The sequence below is a fragment of the Acinonyx jubatus genome, chromosome A2, assembly GCF_027475565.1.
Source record: "Acinonyx jubatus isolate Ajub_Pintada_27869175 chromosome A2, VMU_Ajub_asm_v1.0, whole genome shotgun sequence".
In the NCBI taxonomy this organism is placed as follows: Eukaryota; Metazoa; Chordata; class Mammalia; order Carnivora; family Felidae; genus Acinonyx; species Acinonyx jubatus.
The window spans coordinates 27,900,937-27,920,638 of NC_069383.1; the positions used below are offsets into that span (position 1 = coordinate 27,900,937).

Here is a 19,702-nt window from a genome sequence, read left to right on the forward strand (position 1 = left end):
ATCAAGCTGGTACTGTTTGGTCTCAGGCTGAACATGGAAAAGTAAAATCCTTGTATGCATGGTCAGAAGGGAAAACCCCAAATATTGCTTGTTCACATGCTCCTAAGAGTAAGGAAGTCATATTTCCAAGGTAATGTTCACACTAGCATTTTCCACATTTTAAGAACAGGGAGTTGGAAAAGGGTCAAAGAAAAGTAAAAAATAACAATGAAGGAGTAGAAAATAAGAACTTAGGTTGCAATTTTGTGGACAAAATAACCACATTTTAAGTTCTGAGACAAAGCTAAAGAAATGATTTGGACTTGGGGAAAAAAAGGTCTACGGTGGTGATAATTTTCTATCATCATTTCTAAACAAAAAAGAACAAGGGCAAAAAGAAAAATTGCATCTAGAATTAGATAAGACATTTAATATTTTCTGAAAGAAAAAAAAAAAAAAAACAATAGTCTAGGCTACCAAGAGGTTGTGAAATGATTAGAACCTAGTAGGTCTGAGCGTGGGATAGATACTTCAAGTCATAGCTACTGTCCTTTCAACTAGCCTCTCATAGTTGTCTGCTTTTTCCCATAGCTCCTTTCCACATCTCTCTCCCCCATCTTCAAAACAGTTTGGTGGTCTATAAGCTTTTAAAATTTGGCATTTTCACATAAAAATTACTTTCAGCTTTTATTAACTAATAAGATTAATATTAGAAAATGTAATAGCATAAAATATTATCTATTGTAAAGAGAATTATAGAAACTAATATGATTCTGTCTCTAGATACATAGTTTTAAAAAGTTTTGTAAATTTGGCATACTGGCACATATATCGTCCATGTGGCATAACCTATCGCCTAATTAGAAATTCTGCGAACAAAGAAATTATGCCCCCAACTCACCCCTATGTTTGGAGAATTGCATAGAGTTCTAAATGCAAAGGACAGTTTTTGACCTATTAGGCTTAGACGGAACAAAAATAAAAATACACATTTCACCTCAACTCTTGATTGTTAGTTAAGTGAAAGCAAGCAGACCCTAGGCAAAGGGAAAGCAAGGAGACCACAGGCAAGGATGGTCAATGATGAACAAGTAATATTTGAATAACCACGACGTATCAAGTCTTTCACATATGCTTTGTTGGTAAATTTTACAACTTTGAAGTAGGTTTAATTATCTCTATGCTACACCTTTATTAAATAGAAATTATTTTCATTTTACAAATGAGGAAACCGACTCAGAGCAGCAACTTGTCTAAGGCCCATGAAATTATATATCTGCATGGCCGAACAAGAATTCACAATTAGGCCGATCTGAAGCCTGTATTTGTTATTACCCTGGTTCACAGTTTTGACAATATTAAGATTCTAATTTCTCTTATTTGTCAAGAATATGTAGTGCTTTCTGCTGTCACTGTGGTTTTAATTTATAGGAACCTCACTTTTGATGCCAGAGACAACTGATTTAGTGTCTAGGTTTATTTTGTTGGCTATGTAATTCTGAGGCAACTCCAGGTTTACATTTCTGCTGCTTCCTAAACCTGATTATTTTATAAAAAGTCAGCTTTTTTTTTTTTAAGTTGAGAGAGAGAGAGAGAGAGAGAGAGCGAGAGCGCATCATGGGGGAAGAGGGGCAGAGGCAGAGAGAGAGAGAGAGAATCTTAAACAGCCTCCATATTCATTGTGGAGCCCAATGCAGGCCTTGATCCCAGGACCCTGGGATTATGAACTGAGCCCAAATCAAAAATCGGACATTCAACCCACTGAGCCACCCAGACATCCCTACAGTTTGATTTTCTTAAATCACTTTTCCCCTTAACATTATTAATCGAGTTTAATTTTGAAATATCCATATTTTATATGAGGGCTCCCAGGACTACAAGATCTCATTTTCCTTTCTAGATTTATTCCTATTAGCTAGCTTCATAGGGGCAGCTATAATTTAAAAATTTTATATTTTCAAAGTGCGTTGATAATTGCTTATAAGTCTCTTTAGTACATAGATGATTCGTATTGGAAGCTATCAGAGATGTTAAATGGTTTTACCAAATTTCATTTGGCATAGCATGGATGTTAAGTTTAACATATGGTAACTTTTTTGTTTATTGAAATTGAATGTAAATTCATTAGTAAACCTGGTGATGGAGATTATACAATAAATGAATAAAGTTTAAAGCGGCAAAGTCAGATGCTTAGTACTGCAGGGGATATTCTTTATCATTTCCTCAGTCCAAAACTTCATTTTACATTTGTTTAGTACTTAATTTACTTGAACAAAGGGGGTTGTCTTAGTTAACTTTCTGAGGCATACACATTTAACAAAAATTCTTGAGATTTACTTCTAAGGATTAAATCAGACAACGTACTTCCATTTGTGAAATATCCCTGAATGGGCATATTCGTTTTGGATAAAAAGAAAACAAGGTCTTTGGGGTCTGAAGAAAAAAACATGAGAAGGGGAAAAAGAATATTTTCCAATTCACAAAACAGGGAAAAATATGTTCAGGGTACTTCAGAGAAAAGAGCTTGAATTTAAATGTTACAAATACATGTATCCCACGCAACACTCCAGGCGAAGGGTAGAAATCTTTTTTCCAAGTGCGTTTGGTTTTTGTAGCATCCATCAGCAAGATCTCTCTTTCACAACACTGGGAGAGGCCTGTTTGTTCCTCCACTTCCACTGCTGAACTTTGGACAAAGTTTGAGAGACCCCAGGCACCTGCGGCTCTGACCTAAACCACCGAGGAGCACAGGGGAGAGCGTCACTTCTGTCTCCAGATTCCAGACCTTTTTAACCCTCAGTGTAGACGCCTGGCCTCCGCACCCCAGAGATAAGAGCTATTCGGGGAAGGGGGACCTGGGTCTGAACTGACGCTTCGCAAAGGTGTGCGTCCACAGAACAGGGGCGAACAGGGGCGGAGAGGGGCGGGCGGCTCTTCTTTTGTGCAGGCAGCTGCCACCGGGCGCAAGCACCGCAGGAAGGAGGCTAGAGCCGTGGGCCGGTACGCGGAACCCCCGCCTGGCGTCTCACCGTCCAGTCCGCGTCTCACGGTGCGGTCCGCGACTCGGCCGGAAGGGGGCGGGGCCTTGGCCCGGCGCGGCGAGGCCGGCCGCGGCGTGGTTGGCGGGGGGAGCTCCTCCGGGGCCCGGCCCGCAGCCGCGCGTTTCCGGCGCGCTCCCCCGCGTCCTGCGTCCTGTGGTCTCGTCCGCCCCCGCTGCCATGTTGGATTGTGCGGCCGCCACCGCCGCCGCCGCTGCCGCCGCCGAAGAAGGATTGGAGGAGGAGTTGGGAGTTTAGCGCAGTCGCCGGAGTACGAGGACAACGACCATCCGGCCAGAGCCTCGCCGGGCGGGAGCTGGGAGCTTCCCTTTCTCTGTGCGGCCTGCCGTTGGCTCCTCCTTCCCGTGGCCTCCGCCTCCCCGTGGCCTCCTCCTCCTCCCCGCGCCCGAGGAGCTGCGAGATGCTGCGCCTCTGATTCCCCTCCTCCCGCCCCTGTCACCGAGAGGGGAAAGAGCACTCGCCTACTCTCCGGAGACGGCCCTGGACTCGCAACCCAGCCGGCGAAACCATGAGCTCCGGCCAGCAGCAGCCGCCTCCACCGCGGAGGGTCACCAATGTGGGGTCCTTGCTGCTCACCCCGCAGGAGAACGAGTCTCTCTTCACTTTCCTCGGCAAGAAATGTGTGGTCAGTGGCCGAGACCCGCGTCGCCACCCCTGACGTTACCTCTCGGGCCCGGGCTTGTGGGCCGGGAAGTGGGAGTGGGGAAGAAGGCGGGAGCGGCGCGGGGAGGGTCCGGCTCCCGGCCAGGCCTCCAGCCAGCCCGGCTCCCCGGGTGTTGGGCAGTGCCGGCCGGGGCGGCCGGACACCGCCTCCCGAAGTTGCCCGTGAGCTGGGAAGTGTCACCTCTGCAGGCCTGCCCTGGAACCCTGCCTGGCCGGGCCCAGGTCTGCGCCCTAGCTACTGGTTCAAACTTTGCTCTCAGGCCACAAGGGGATTTTATTCTTGCACAAGCTCCTCGATCTTAAAAACCGGGCCTCTGTACCGGCCCTCGCTTCACCTCCTGCCGCCTGATCTGGGGGGGGGGGGGGGGGGGCTCCTTTCACAATGGCAGAGGTTTCAGGAGTGAGTAGGTCGAGGAATGAAGCCCAAATATGAATGAAGCGGACCGGAATGTGGTTTTTAATACCCGTTTAGGATCTCAGGAGGGAGTGAAGTCTAGTGCATCGGTTCGGAATGAGAGCAGGAAATGCTACTGCTCCCCATTGCAGAGAAACAGCGTTTATTTCTCCAGCAATCTCGACCAGGCCTGGTTTCTGCTCTCCTCCCCACTGATTTTTTTTTTTTTTTTTTTTTGCATTGGTGGGAGGAGGTGCTGTTCTCCCCACAACCATGCGCAGGGGAACCGCAATCTCTAGTAGTTCTTGGCCTTTTGGGGCCTGAGAGTGATTCTTAGGTTGGTGCTGTGCGGCCTGTTCCAACCCCAGATGGCTGGTTGGGAGCAAGCAGTTCTGCTGTGGGAAGGGGAATGTGTGTTGTTGACGGAAGCATTCATTACATTGGCTGCTGGCACTTCTGGGGGTGGGGAGGTTCTGCTCTGTGGTGTAGGCCTTGTCAGGCTGCATCTGACTGCGGTGGCTGGGTTGGACCCTGGCTGATTTTGTTGAAACGCTGTTGGGGTTCCTTTCTCCCCTCTTTGCGTGTTAGCACCTGCACAGCATGTGCCACAGGAACCCGGGGAGCGCCGACTGAAATGTCAGCAGAGCAGTGCAAAGTCACAACTGTTGTTAGCAGTGTTAAATCTGCCCAACTGGGCTACACCTGCTTGTTTAAGAGGTTAGGATTGGACAATTTCTGGAAAGTTACCCTATGAGTTAATTGTTAACTTCATAGGAATCAACCTTTTGTATCCTGTTGGAGATTGAACTATTACATTTAATTCAAATGTGTTTTACATTTTACTGATAAGAATGAAATAAGACGACTGGCTTAATATCAGTGTTTTGAGAAACAACTTTAAAGATAACCAAGCCCCCTCCCCCCCTTTTAAACAAATGAGAAAACGGAGCCAGTGAACCCCTAAGTCACACAGCAATTTAGGAATGTAACCAAAACTAGAAACCAGGACTCCTGATGCCTAGTCTCTTGTGCTTTCCACTACATCATGTTGTTTTAGAATGGTTTCTTCCCTTGTTACTGATTTGTTTCAAAAAGTGGTGCTAAAGGAATTATCACTTTTTTTACCCACCAAAACCTGATAAAATTAGAGTGTAAGATTCTTAAAGCAGCACCAATTTTTGTATATTTTTGATTTATGAGAATCTCCAGGTTTTCAAATGTTACATTATTTGCAAATGAAAAATTTAAAATTTTGCCAGTTTATTTACATTTGCTATGAAATCTGTGTCAGAAAGGAAGTAGTTGTATTGTTTGACATACCAGACACATTAACTTTAGGCAGGAAGGACATTACATTTAAACGTGAGTACACCGACTGATTGCTTTATGCTTACCTGTAATGTTTCCTCGTTTCAAAGTGAAAGATCTGAAAGAATACTGTGATTGAGAAAGAGAGCTTTCTTTCTGGTTAGCTTAAGTGGATTGCTGAATACACTGTCCGTATTCAGTGCCCAATATCTTTATGTTGTCTCTTACTAGTCACCTTTACCTTTTGAATTTCTGTCATTTAAAATCACACTCTTTAGTGGCCTGCTCTTGTGGTATGAAATTTTTTGTGAAGATTAATATTTGAAGTCTCCAGTTCTTTGAGAGTAAAGTAAGAAAGATTGTTTTAAAAAAAATTTTTTTTTAACATTTATTTATTTTTTGAGAGAGAGCACAAGCATGGGAGGGAGGGGCAGAGAGCGTGGGAGACACAGAATCCGAAACAAGCTCCAGGCTTTGAGCTGTCAGCACAGAGCCCGATATGGGGCTTGAACTCATGAAACAGGAGATCATGACCTGAGCCGAAGTCGGGCGCTTAACCGACTGAGCCACCCAGGTGCCCCAGAACGATTGTTTTTTGAACAATCCTTTTTTTCCTCTTTGCCCACTGTGTGGCTTTTTGTAGTTTAAAATAATAGTGAAATACATTGTCTTATAAAAAGAAAAAGTCAAAAGTCAGACCAAATTTGTTAGGGAAGAAGTGTATTTAGAGCTCTAACTAAGAATTCAAGAAATGAAACAGCAGTTATAGTCCCAGTTCTGGAGGAGCTGCATTCCTTCTGTGACTCAACACATATATATTGAGTAACTAAACGTTGAGGTCAAAATCAGGGTTGATGCCTGCCTTCAAGGAGCTTACTATGTCTAAAAAGGGAAACAAATGTGTAAGCTGATGAGTAAGTCAATACTTCAGAGTGATGTATAGGAGGCTGCATGTCTCAATGGAAAATGTCTTGGCTTTGTAGTCAGCACACCAGAGTTCAAACTCAGATGGTCACTTACAACAAGTTTTTGTTTTTGTTTTTTTAATTCTTGTTTTTAACTCCCTGTGGTAGAATTGTTTTTCTTATTTCTAAAATAGGGATTCTGTCTTATGGAGTAGTTTTGTGGATTAGAAGGACCATACATAAATATATGGATGTTATTATTTTTTGTAAAAGTTTAGGAGATTAAAAGAGAATAGTGGGAGAGCGGATGAGTGAAAGTTTTTTAGAATGGGTGATACCTGAATATTTAAGATTGGTAGGTAACTCCCAGGTGGATGAGAGGAATGAAACAGCTTGGAAAGTTGGGACCTACTAATAGTTTGTTATGGAGCAAGGAGAGTTTCTGCCTAGGTTCTCAAACTTAGGTATGCATTAGAAATATTGTGGAGATTACAAATACTGCTAGGTCGAATCTCTAGATAATATTCAGTAGGCCTGAGGTGGAACTCCAGCATTTCTATTTTTAGTAAGGTCAACAGGAGACTTTAACATATATCACAGTTTGAGACTCACTGCTGAAGTTTACTGTTTTCTGATAGGGTATTCCTGAAACACATTTGACATGTTAATGTTTCCCTTCAATCTTGGATGTATATTTTGTGAGTTAAGATTAAATTAAAACGAAGTTGGGTTTTTTTGTTGTTGTTTTACTACAGATTTTCTCTAACCTGTTAAGATATCAATGTGTATTTCATAGATGTAAGAGAGATACAGTTGAGGAAGTATTGCACTAGTTAGTGGGGGACCACAAGATCAGATACGACTTTTAGAAAGTTTGGGAGAAAGGTGAAAGCACCAAAGAAGGCAGATTGAAGGTAGTAACAGTGGAGACAAAGGAGATCAGGTAGGTATTTACAGCAGTCCACATAAGATATGATGAGGGCCTGAATTAAGGCATTGCTGGTGGGAATTCCAGGACATTTAAAAAGTCTCTAGTAGGATTTCATTCCCCTTAGATATAGCAGGTGAGGGATGAGAATTGGGTTAAAGACAGGTGTAACCACCAGCAGAAAAAGGATGCAGAAACATACATACTTCACTAAATGGAAATATGTCTGTATATTAAACTCTAGATTGGTGATTGGTTTCATGGAAGAAGTGAATCTTAAGTAAATCTATTTTGCCACAGTTTAAAAAATAGATTTTGTGAAAGTTGAGGTTTCATTTGAGTTATATGTGATATGTCAATATATGTTATATACTTTTACCTAAATAGTTCTGATGCAGTTCATTAGTTGGTAGTATTTTCTTAGAACAGTTAAGAAGAGTTAAAAACAAGATCAGGTCTTGTTTTGTAGTTAGTTTTGTTGTTTTTCATGTACTGTGATTTAGCTTACTTTCTCTAGAGTATATGCCATCTTGCCAAGTGGAGTTTAATATATATAGTGCTGAATAAGAAATTAAGGATTGGGAAAAATAAAACCTCATACTACCTCTCTACAACCATCTGTGGTCCAAATGGATTAAGTTGGTAATGTTGACTGATGCTTTTCTCTGACACATTCAACGAGTTTGTTTATTTCAAGATTTAGTGGTGCATAAAAAACCATTTTTATTAACCATCTTTAATCTTTATTTCTTTTGATTCCTGAGCACTTGTTTTAACCTACTTATATTCTTTCATTAGATTTTTTATTTTCTCACCCTATATATAATTATGGAAGATTAGACCTTATACCTATGTAGTCTTCTATGATTTTTATAATATCTAGCATACAGATCACTGAATACTTATTAATTATAGTTGCTAACTCATTTATTCCCTACGAGCTGATTCAGCATTTCTCATTGCTTGATCACGTTGTTAAAATCTTCAATTTCTGATGCAAGTTTTATCTGTATTTAAATCTTCCTTTATAAGAACAATGTGGTTTAAGTCAGCTGCTGAACTAATATAGGTGGTAAGAGTAGCTGTCCAACTGTTACTTTGTTTCTGTTCTAAATTCTTAAATAGGTTTACAGGGAGAGGTGCCTAGATGGATCATTGTTTTGATGAAGGCCTGAGTTAAGACAGCATTGCTGGGAAGTTAGGGCCGAGAATGTATTTCACCTTGAGTATGGAAAGAGAAAAAAGGTTAACATTTGGGATTTGGAATATGCAAAACTGAAAGGGCAACCTTGTATAGAGGAAAAAGGTGAGTATAAAAAGTGTCTTGTCTGGTAGACTATAAGTATAGGAGGAGATTTAGAAGAATACAGCATATCTGGGCTATAAATCCCTTATTTCTTGTTATTCTTAGCTTATAATATAGGGAAATTTCTCAACCAGTAAGAGCCTTAGTGTTTAGATTTGTAAGATGGGCTTGCTTAAGGGTTTCAGAGAATAATGCTATAATGTATGTAGAGTGTTCTGGCTGTTTGGAGAAGCATGTGAAAAAATGGTATAAAGATTTTTAAAACGTTTTTAGTTTGTTATATTTAACAGTTATAGTGAACTAACTTGGTTATTTTACAGACTGATTCAAAGTTGAGGTTTAAAAGAGTAGATCGAGTTGGGCTTCATTATAAATTAGTCTCTTTAGGACTTTATAGAACCCAGCATTAGTATAGAGGTCACTTTCACTGTAAAGATGGGAAGCAAAACAAGTTCATACATTCTTGTCCACAGTAAGATATATCGTTAACTGTAAATACAACTCTTAATCGGTGTGTGACTGAACAATCTAATATTTTTAAGTGGTTAAGTATTGTTTAGTAATTAGGAAACGTTTAGTATACTTAACTCTGTTCGTATATATAGTATAACAGAAATATATCCTGTTTCTATCTATTGTATCTGTCAGTATTATAAAATTAGTGGAGGATTAGTGACTATAATATCAATATAGGTGAGATTATTTAGACAATGTTGATTTCACTTTGCAGTTTATGTGTTATGTCGGAATTGTGACCCTTTTTTAAAGAGACCAAATAATTGGGTGTAGAGTAATGTTGAAGAGGCATATTTAGAAAAAAACCCTTTAGAAAATAGAATCAATTGAAAGATGTGTAGTAACTTCATAGTTCAATTACTATGGCTTTCTGTTAGTTTACTTAGTTTCTCAGTATCCTTGACTCCGGGGTTCCTCTGCTATAGTGATTTTTTAAACTTATTTTTAACTTGACCTGAAGATTTACTATAGGAATATGTCTTTGTAAAAGGAGAACTCATTAAATACCAGATAAATTGAAACAAAATGGAAATATGAAAGACATCTAGGAATATAAACTGCTGTTAAAGATGATATGAGATCAGAAATTATCATAAGCCAAGCACACAGTAATCTTTGGACAATGAAATGTTTTTCAAGTTTCATTTTACAGTTAAACCCTTATATTAGATTTGGAGAAGCTAAAACTATGTAGTATTTTTAAGTATTAAAATAGAGGTGAAATTGTGTATTTATCATGTCTTTGGTTCCAAAATAAAAAAATTTAAGTGAAATTCTCCCTCCACTATGGTGAATTTATGTTGCCATAAAAATATCAGAGGATACCTAAATACTTGAGAAATTTTCATTATAGTAAAGGAGCTAATTGATTTGTATGCAACACATAAAGCTAATCAGAAATCCAAATTTCCACTGTTTTTATTAATGAAATATCATCGTCAAGTATTGAGGATTTATTGAGATGCTAACACTCCCCCAGTATCTTCAAATACATGGAGGGAGTAGGAAGATTCAGTTCTTACAACTATGTTGTTTACTAAGTAGCTGGGGAGGACAAAAATCTTGCATAAAAAGATATGTTTCACTAGCCAGCATATAATAAAAAATTAAATAATAGGAAAGATAGATATATCACTGTGGCATTTGCTGCATCATTGTGGGCCTTGAACATGAGGACCTTAAATGGTATACAATTTGTCAGGAGCAAGGAACCACGTGAGTTCAAGTAGAGGGAAACATGTACGTTTAGAGTAGAAAATTGGCATGGAGTGTTAGGAAACATTGAATAGACTGGCTTGGCTAGAAATGAGAATAGTATTTGTTTCAGAACATAATGATAAGTTTGAAGGGTAAATTGAGGTCAGATTTTGGAAGACTTTGAACTTCAGACTTAGAGGTTAAACTTTAGTCCTTAAGTTACTAGTAAAGTAAGGCAAAAAAAGATTTTTCATTAAAAAAGTATCAAGATAGGAAGGATCTAGAGATGGGGAAAATTAGAAATTACATTCATAATGAGAATAATTAAGTAAGAGTTTAAAGTTTACTAAACATCTTATTCATTCTCTCAGCTGACCTGGCCTGGCTAAGGAACCGGAATTGTAGCAGCATCTAGAACAAAAAAAGGGTTATGAGGGATAGTAACATGGTCTTTGTGCACATGGTGGACACTACCTGTTGCCGATAGCACTTCTTCTGCTGTGTCCAGATGCGGTCCCTGAATACGCAGTGCATCGTGCGGGTAGCCACTACCAGTCAGTCCAGGTTCACATAGATGAATGACTTCTAGTTGCCATCCCGAGGTTATATAATGGCAATGTTGTGAAGGAAAAAATGGCAATATTCAGTTGGCTGTGTGAATTCCAGATGACAACAGAACCTCCTGATGGTAATAGCAAGATAGTAGAGATTGTAGGAGTAGAGCTTTTGGAATCCTTTGCAGAGTGTTGATTATTGAGGCCTTGGGAGTGAATTCAGTCTGTGAAGGTGTCAGTGCAGGTCAAGATTGCAGAGGGAAGTAGTCTAACCCATATTTGCCTTGGCCGGCATGTGAGAAGGATGGGTTTCATTGAGGAGTTGGAGGCAGAGAGGTACGTTTTCTTTATCATAAAATTCGTATTGTACATGCTGTTCTGAAACTTAACTTTTTCACATATATTAATATATATTTCATATGTTTCCATGTCCATTTATATCTGTTGCATACTTTTTATTACTGCATCCTCTATTTTGTGAGTTTCTTGTAACTTACTAATCTCTGTTGATGGGTGTATTAGTTTTCTGGGGCTGCCATAACAAAGTATCACAAACTGCATGGCTTAAAAAAAGCAAAATTTATTCTTGCTCACTTAGGAGGTTAGCATTCTGAAATCAAGGTGTCAGCAGAGTTGGTTCCTCCTGGAGGCACTGAGAGACTTCATCCCATGCCTCTGTCCTAGCTTCTGGCATTGCTGGCAATCCTTGATGTTTCTTGGCTTTACTCACGACTCTAATCTCTACATATGTAATCACATGGTGTTCTTTACCTGTGTCTTCTCTTATAAGAATACCAGTCATTGGATTAATGTCAACCCTAATGACCTCATCTTAACTTGGTTACATTTGTAAAGATCCTCTTTTCAAGTAAGGTCATATTCATAGATATAAGTGTTAAAACATAAATATATATATGTATATATATATACTTTTTAATGTTTGTTTATTTTTGAGAGAGAGAAAGTGGAGGGAGAGGCAGACAAAGAGGGAGACACAGAATCTGAAGCAGGCTGCAGGCTCCGAGCTGTCAGCACAGAGCCCAACGTGGGGCTCGAACCGCTAACTGTGAGATCATGACCTGAGCCGAGGTCAGACGCTTAACCAACTGTGCCACCCAGGAACTCCTCAACATATCTTTTAGGTAGACATAATTCAGCCCAGAGCAATAGGTATTTTTTTTCTCTCCAAGTTTTTGCCTTTAGAAACATATATGTTTCTAAACATACAATGAACATTCAAATACATATTTTTATGTATCCTTTTGAAGTAATTCTATTGAATAAATTCTTAAGAAATGATGTCAGAGGGCATGAGCATTAAGAATGTTAATAAATACTGCTGAATTGTTTTCCAAAGCAGTTGTTTCTAAACTCCATATATTCTCATCAACACTAGGATTTAAAACTAATTTTCATTTTGACAGATTCACGGGTCCAAAAATATATATATATATCTGTTTGGTTTGTAGTTTTTGGTGAAGTTAAACATCTTTTTATGTCTGTTTATAGATATTTCTTCTGTGAATTGTTTGTTCTTTGTATTTAGACAATCTTTTTCTATTGGGTTTTTTCTTAGTGATTTGAAGAATTCTTTAGAGATGGTAATTGTATATTACAGTATTTTTTTGGCAGTTTGTCATTTATCTTTTGACAAAGCATATTTGGTATTCCTGGTCATTGCAGGGGTTTTAAAGTTTTGTAAAGTTAAATATAATAGTCTTTCTGTTATATCGAGTTTTTATTTAATAATGTGCTAGCTTAGAATTACGAAAATATTTACTCAGTTTTCTTAGTACTTTTATGTTTAAAAGTTGAAACCTCCACCTTAAATAGTGGATTCATCTATGTCTCCTTGCAGTTTTATCAGCTTTGGCCTCACATATTTTCATGCTTTGTTATTAAATGCAACATATTAAGTATTGTTGTATCTCCCTATAGACATGGTCTCCTTATCATTATATAATGTCCCTCTTATACCTGATAATTTTCCTTGCTCTGAAACACACTTTGCCCAATATTAATATAGCTTTCTTTTATTTAAGGTTAGCATAGTATATTTTTCTCTATCCCTTTACTTTTAATTGCCTGTGTCTTTATAATTAAAAAAAAAAATTTCTTTTTGTAAGCAGCATGTACTTGGCTCTTTTTTTTTAAATCCATTCTGATAGTCTCTGTCTTTTAATTGGGATATTTAGACCATTTACATTTAAAGTAATTATTGATATAATTAGATTAATATCTACTATATTGTTAATTTTCTATTTGTTGCCCTTGTTCTTTGTTCCTTTTTTTCCCCTTTCTTTATCTGTCTTTTTTCTTTTTTTAATGTGTATCTTTGAGAGGGGAGAGCAGTGAAAGAGGGAGATACAAAATCCAAAGCAGGCTTCAGGCTCTGAGCTGTCAGCACAGAGCCCGATGTGAGGCTCGACCCATGAACCATGAGATCATGACCAGAGCCGAAATTGGACACTTGACCGACTGAGCCATCCAGGCACACCTGGTTTTAATTGAGCATTTTATATGATTCTATTTTCTGTCCTCTCAACATAATCGTTTTTACTTCTTAAAAAAAATTTTAGTGGTTTTCCTCCATTGTGCAATCTATGTTTATAATCAATCAAAGTTCAGTTTCCAGTAACACTATATTGCCTCGTGGGTGGTAGAAGTACTTTATAACATAAAACTCCCAGTTCTTCTATGTCATTCCTTATAATGTTGCTGTCATTCATTTCACTGATCTATAAGCCATAATCACTGAATACATTGTTGCTGTTATCTATTAAAGCATTTATAAAGAAGAAAAATAGGGGCACCGTGGTGACTCAGTTGGTCGAGCGTCTGCCTTTGGCTCAGGTCATGATCTCGCTATTTGTGGGCTCAAGCCCTGCATCGGACTCCATGCTGACAGCTCAGAACCTGGAGCCTGCTTTGGATTCTGTGTCCCCTGCTCTCTCTGCCCCTCTCCCACTCATGCTCTGTCTGTCTGTCTGTCTCTCTCTCTCTCTCTCACACACACACACACACAAATAAACATTAAAAAAAGAAGAAAAATAAAAGATTTTATTTAACCTTCATTTATTCCTTCTCTAAAACTTTTTTCTTTCAAGTATATTCAAATGACCTATATCATTTGCTTCACCTTAAGGAATTTTTAGCACTTCTTGCAAGTAGACTACTTGTCTAGTAGGAACAAATTCTCTCAATTTCTGTTTGTCTTAAAAAATACTTTTCCACTTTCGAGGATAATTATGCTGGATACAGAATTGTAGATTGGTGCATTTCTCTTTTAGCACTTTAAATATTTTACACCATTCTCTTCTTGTTTGTGTGGTTTTTTGAAGAGAAGTTTGATGTAATTCTTACCTCCAGTAGAGGGAGGAAATTCCTCCAATAAGAATTCTTAGGTTTATTTGAAATCATTCTGAATGAATCCTTAATTTTTCAAGCCTAAGTTTGATGCATCTAATGATTATGGTCTTTTTATTATTTTTGAGGAGAACTTAGAGAAGTTTGAGAAGCATAAGTTATTGTAATTCTTTATTTGATTAAACATACTCAGAATGATCTTAATTTCACATTGAAAGACCTGAAAATAATGCTGATAGTATATAGCTAATCAGTTAATATTTATTCAATTTCACCATCAGGAATTCACTATTAGAAAATATGGAAATCAGGGAATTGGCTTTATGCATACATACACCCACCTATATCCTGGAAAGTTCTGTTAGTGCTACATTTTTATTTAATTCTTATATTGTTGTATCTCTTTCTTCTTTGAGCTCAGACCAACCTGTTCATTTCTAAAAACAATTTTTCCGCAGAATGCGAGGAAACTGAATAACTCAAAATATTATGTAATATTCAGGTGTTAGATTTTGGAAAAAGATCTCTGATAGCAGTCAAGTGACTTATTATTTAAAAAATGACTTTTCTTTCCCATTAAAAATACAGTGCATTGTCCCATAATGGAGCCTGGTAACCATTAGCCACATGTGTCTGTTGAGCACTTGAAGTGTCATTAGTTCAAATTGAGATGTGCAGTAAATGTGAGATGCACACTCTATTTGTAAGACTTGGTACAAAAAAAAAAAATTAAAATATTTCATTAGGATTTTAATATTGAGGGGCTCCTGGGTGGCTCATTCGGTTAAGGGTCTGACCTCGGGTCATGGTCATGATCTTGCGGTTCATGGGTTTGGCCTTGTATAGGGCTCTGTGCTATTAGCAAGCAGGCTGCCTTCAATCCTCTGTCTCCTCTCTCTCCCTTTCTCCCGCCCTCTCCCTCTCTCTCTCTCTCTTTCTCAAAAATAAATATTTAAAGAAAGATTTTGATGTGGGGGCACGTGGCTGGCTTAGAAGAACATGTGACTCTTGGTCTCAGGATTGTGAGTTCGAGCCCATGTTGGGTGTGGAGTTTGCTTAAATAAATAAACTTAAAAAAAATGTTAATATTGATTATATGCTGAAATTACAAATTAAGAAATATATTCAGTTAAATATGTTAAAATTAATTCATTACATTTAAAATAATTTTTTTAATGTTTTATTTACTTTTGAGAGCGAGAGAGAGAGACAGAGTACTAGTGGGGAAAGGGCAGAGAGAGAGGGAGACACAGAATCCGAAGCAGACTCCAGGCTCCGAGCTGATAGCACAGATCCTGACGTGGGGCTCGAACTCATGAACCATGAGATCATCACCTGAGCTGAAGTCAGACGCTTAACTGACTGAGCTACCCAGGCACCACTCTACACATTTTTAATTTATATATTGGCTAGTAGAAAATTTGAAATTGCTTATGTGATTCACATTATATTTCTAAGTGCAGACTTAGGCAGTTTTCAAAATAATATTGATAAAAATGGAAATCATCTATGAACCCCATCATCCAGAACTAATTCTTATTAATGTTTTTGTGTATATCCTCCTAGCTTTTGGTTTTCATGAATTATTGAATGGTAAATGAACATGTGTACTTATTCTCAACAAACACCCCCTGACAAACACAGATGTTTATTTTTTTATTGACATTGTTTCATGTCAGTAAGTATACTGTTTTCAGTGGGCACATCCTAGAAGCTTGACCAATTCCCTAGAAATAGACAGTTATTTTTCTTTTCTTTCTTTTTATTCTAACATTCCCCCTAACATTTGTATGTGTATACATATATTCCATCTATCTTCACACACTTGATCTGTTATTTTACTTTGATAATTTCCAAGAAATAGAATTGCTTAAAGGGATAAGTGCATTTAAAAAAAAATCTTTTTTAATGTTTATTTTTGAGAGAGACAGAGCACGAATAGGGGTATGGGGGGCAGAGAGAGAGGGAGACACAGAATTCGAAGCAGGCTGCAGGTTCTGAGCTTAAGCGCGGAGCCTGATGCAGGGCTTGAACTCAGTGAGCTGTGAGATCATGACCTGAACTGAAGTTGGAAGCTTAACCGACTGAGCCACCCAGGTGCCCTGGCATAAGTGCATTTAAAATTGGATTTTATCTTGTCAGATTGCACTGACCTATAATTTGTGCCTTTTATTATGACAATCTAGTATATTCTTTGTAGTCCTAAGTAACATTAAACAAATACAAATAAAAAATAATTTTTAAATTTAATTCCATAAAAAATGTTCTGATTTCTTAAGTATGATTTTCCTGAATCTTGGGTTTTATTTTTCCAAGTTTAGAGATTTCTCAATTTTAAAATGAAAGTTAATGAGAAGATAAATGCAACAAGGTACTTTACAATCAGAGTTTATGTATCTCCCTTATAAAGTGGGATATTATGGGTTTGTTTTTTCAAATAAAACAAGTAAGAAGGTTGCATTAATATTTGTTAGTAGCAACTTTCCCTTTAGCCACCTTGCAAACAAGATTGTGTCAAACGTAGAAGTAATTAGCTTGGTGGTTTGTTTTAAAAACTCATCACAATAAGGTATTTTTTTTTCACTTTTAAAACAATTGAGGTAGAGGTGCCTGACTCAGTTGGTTAAGCATCTGACTCTTGATTTCAGCTCAGGTCATGATCTCATGGTTTGTGGGACTGAGCTCTGCGTTGGGCTCTGCACTCATAGCCACAGCATGGAGCCTGCTTGGGATTCTCTCTCTCTCCCTCTCTGCCCCTCCCCCATTCTTGCTCTCTCATGCGTGCTCTCTCTCTAAATAAATAAATAAACATTAAAAAATTGAAGTATAGGGGCACCTGGGTGGCTCAGTTGGTAAGCCTCTGACCTTGGCTCAGGTCATGATCTCACAGTGTGGGAGTTCAAGCCCTGCGTCAGGCTCTGTGCTGACAGTGCAGAGCCTGTTTGGAATTCGTCTCCCTCTCTGTCTCTCTCTCTCTCTCTCTCTCTCTCTCTCTCTCTCTCTGTCTCTCTCTCCCTCTCTCCCTCCCCCCCCAAAAAAGTATAAATAAACATTTAAAAATTTAATAAATAGATAACATTTAGATGGAAATTCAGAGGAGCTAGAATAGCCACAAAAGAAAAATGTTGGTCCACCACACCTGATTTTTAAGGTTTATAATAAAGCTATAATAATCAGATCAGTGTTGTATTGGTATTATGAAAAAGGTTCCAGGTCAATTCAGTGATGGAGGATAAGGAAGGCTTGCCTCCCTCTTCTGTGGATGGAGGTTGAGGTGGAAGCAAATTCCTGTGATTGGTGGCTTTAAAATATTAGTAATGGGGGTGCATTAACTTGGGGTTTTCACCATGTCATATAGATGTTTATGATTAATTGAAGTGCCAAGAAGAGAACTGTTGTCATTCTTCTAAAAATAACTAACAATAATTAATGTGATTCTAAGAAAGACACTCCTTTCAGTTTAGTTGAGCTAATGAATGAATGCAAAATGCATATAAATACTGTGCTGGGACTAAGTGTACATAACTGGAGAATACATGGCCCTTGTTTTCAGAGGATGAGTGGTGCATTGGCGAAACACCGTATGTAGGGACCTGTCACAAGTCAGTCAATGATATGTCCTTCATTGGATGTGTAAATGAAACGTTATGGGATTATGCAGAGGGAGAAGTGTTTGAGGACATGATGGAGAAACTTGATGAAGAGTGTGCTATTTGAACTAGGTATATGGAGTTTGACAAGTTTCAAACGTAATATTCCAGCAGAGTAAACATAATGAGTTAAGATGAGAAATATAGTATGTTTGGGCATTTGTAGATTATTTGGCTGCCATCTGTTATATCTTGGGTTAATAGCAGGAGGCAAAGGTGAAGTTGTTAATTGCCGCAGGTTAAGAAAGAGTTTGAATCCTTGCCAAAAAGTTGCCCTTTATTCTTACCAAAGAGAAACCTGTTCCATTTTGAGCATGAATCTATATATTAAAAGATAATTGTCGGGGCGCCTGGGTGGCGCAGTCGGTTAGGCGTCCGACTTCAGCCAGGTCACGATCTCGCGGTCCGTGAGTTCCAGCCCCGCGTCAGGCTCTGGGCTGATGGCTCAGAGCCTGGAGCCTGTTTCCGATTCTGTGTCTCCCTCTCTCTCTGCCCCTCCCCCGTTCATGCTCTGTCTCTCTCTGTCCCAAAAATAAATAAACGTGGAAAAAAAAAATTAAAAAAAAAAAAAAGATAATTGTCAAGAATTTATGGAGAATAGTGTCCTTTCAGGCTATTAAAATACATCAGGCCAAAGGAAGTTACTGTATAAATTCAGCTCCACATTTATATGATTGCATATAATAGCATATATGTATAGTGAATAAAGTGTCTTTTCTCATTGATTTCCATTAAGAACTTGGAGGTATGAGAATTACTTAAATATTTACTTTAAGAAACCAATTGTTAGTTAAAGCTCTTTGGCACAAATAACAGAAACTGGTTCTGGCTGGTTTAAGCAAAAAGGAATTTATTGGCTATCAGAGGATCCCATGGAATCCGGGACAGAATTGAACAATAAAACTTCAGGAGCAGCAGGAGGCTGGGAAGTTCTGAGAACAACAGCAGGAGTTGGTGGAACTTCTCTCAACTCCAGTCATCTCTTCCCTCAACCCGTTAGTCCTGTGACTCAGTTTGGAATTCTAAATTTTAGGGAGAGAATCTTAATTGAGCATAAGCACAGGTGCTTGTCCCTGGAGAAAGGAACTGAGTCTTTAATACCAGAAGTATTAGGGTTGGGGGGACAGGCAGTACCTGCTTATGTTCTGTTTATCATGTGTATAAAAGTTAGTGAAAATTCTATTAAGATATAGTACATGATTATTTATTTGGTCTGTCACTCACCTAAACCTGCTTTAGATGCCATTGTAAAAAATATTTACTGTACTAAGGTGTTGTTTTTAGTTACAATTCTGATCCCAGATTTGCAGACTGTAAAGGTGTGAGGGTTTCTTTCATGTTTTTGCAGGCTTGGGTTTTTTTCCTGGTTCTCCTTATTTTTTAATTGACCAACTTGCTGAAAACAGGAAATGTTAGTTCTCTAATTACTGGTTTCTGTAAGCTAGTAGTAGAGCTTTAAAATGATCTGATTGGAAATATAGCAACTGATAATGTATCATAATAGTTAACATTCAAGAAGTACATACAATGACAAGCAGTTTTCTGAGTACTTTCTGTATTTCATTTAAATTTAATCACCCTATGATGAAGAAATTGTTCAGAACACTTTACATGTATTAACTAATTTACTCTATAACACAAAATGAAGTTAGTAATAGTATCCCCATTTTGCAGATCAGGAAATGGATTGGAAAGATGAGTATATAATTACCGAAAATCGCTTAGCAAGTGAGTGGTGGAATCCACCCCAGAATCTGTGCTTTAGTCCTCACTTTATTCTTCCCTGGGATATCTGTGATTCTCTACCCTTACTTTGTCCCCTGTCAGAATTCAGCATTTGCTTCTCAGCCTTTCTAGAGCACTTTATTTTTGTTTTC

At 38.3% G+C, this 19,702-nt stretch overlaps 1 protein-coding gene across 1 annotated transcript in view; it reads left to right on the plus strand.

The window, feature by feature from the left end:
* Positions 1-3,202: 3,202 nt before the first annotated feature.
* WASL (WASP like actin nucleation promoting factor) overlaps positions 3,203-19,702 on the plus strand; it is a 61,208-nt gene continuing 44,708 nt past the window's right edge. Inside the window, exon 1 of the mRNA XM_027075388.2 lies at positions 3,203-3,663. Within this exon, the coding sequence (XP_026931189.1) occupies positions 3,547-3,663 (117 nt within the window). The 5' untranslated portion in view covers positions 3,203-3,546. The remainder of the gene's footprint in view (positions 3,664-19,702) is intronic.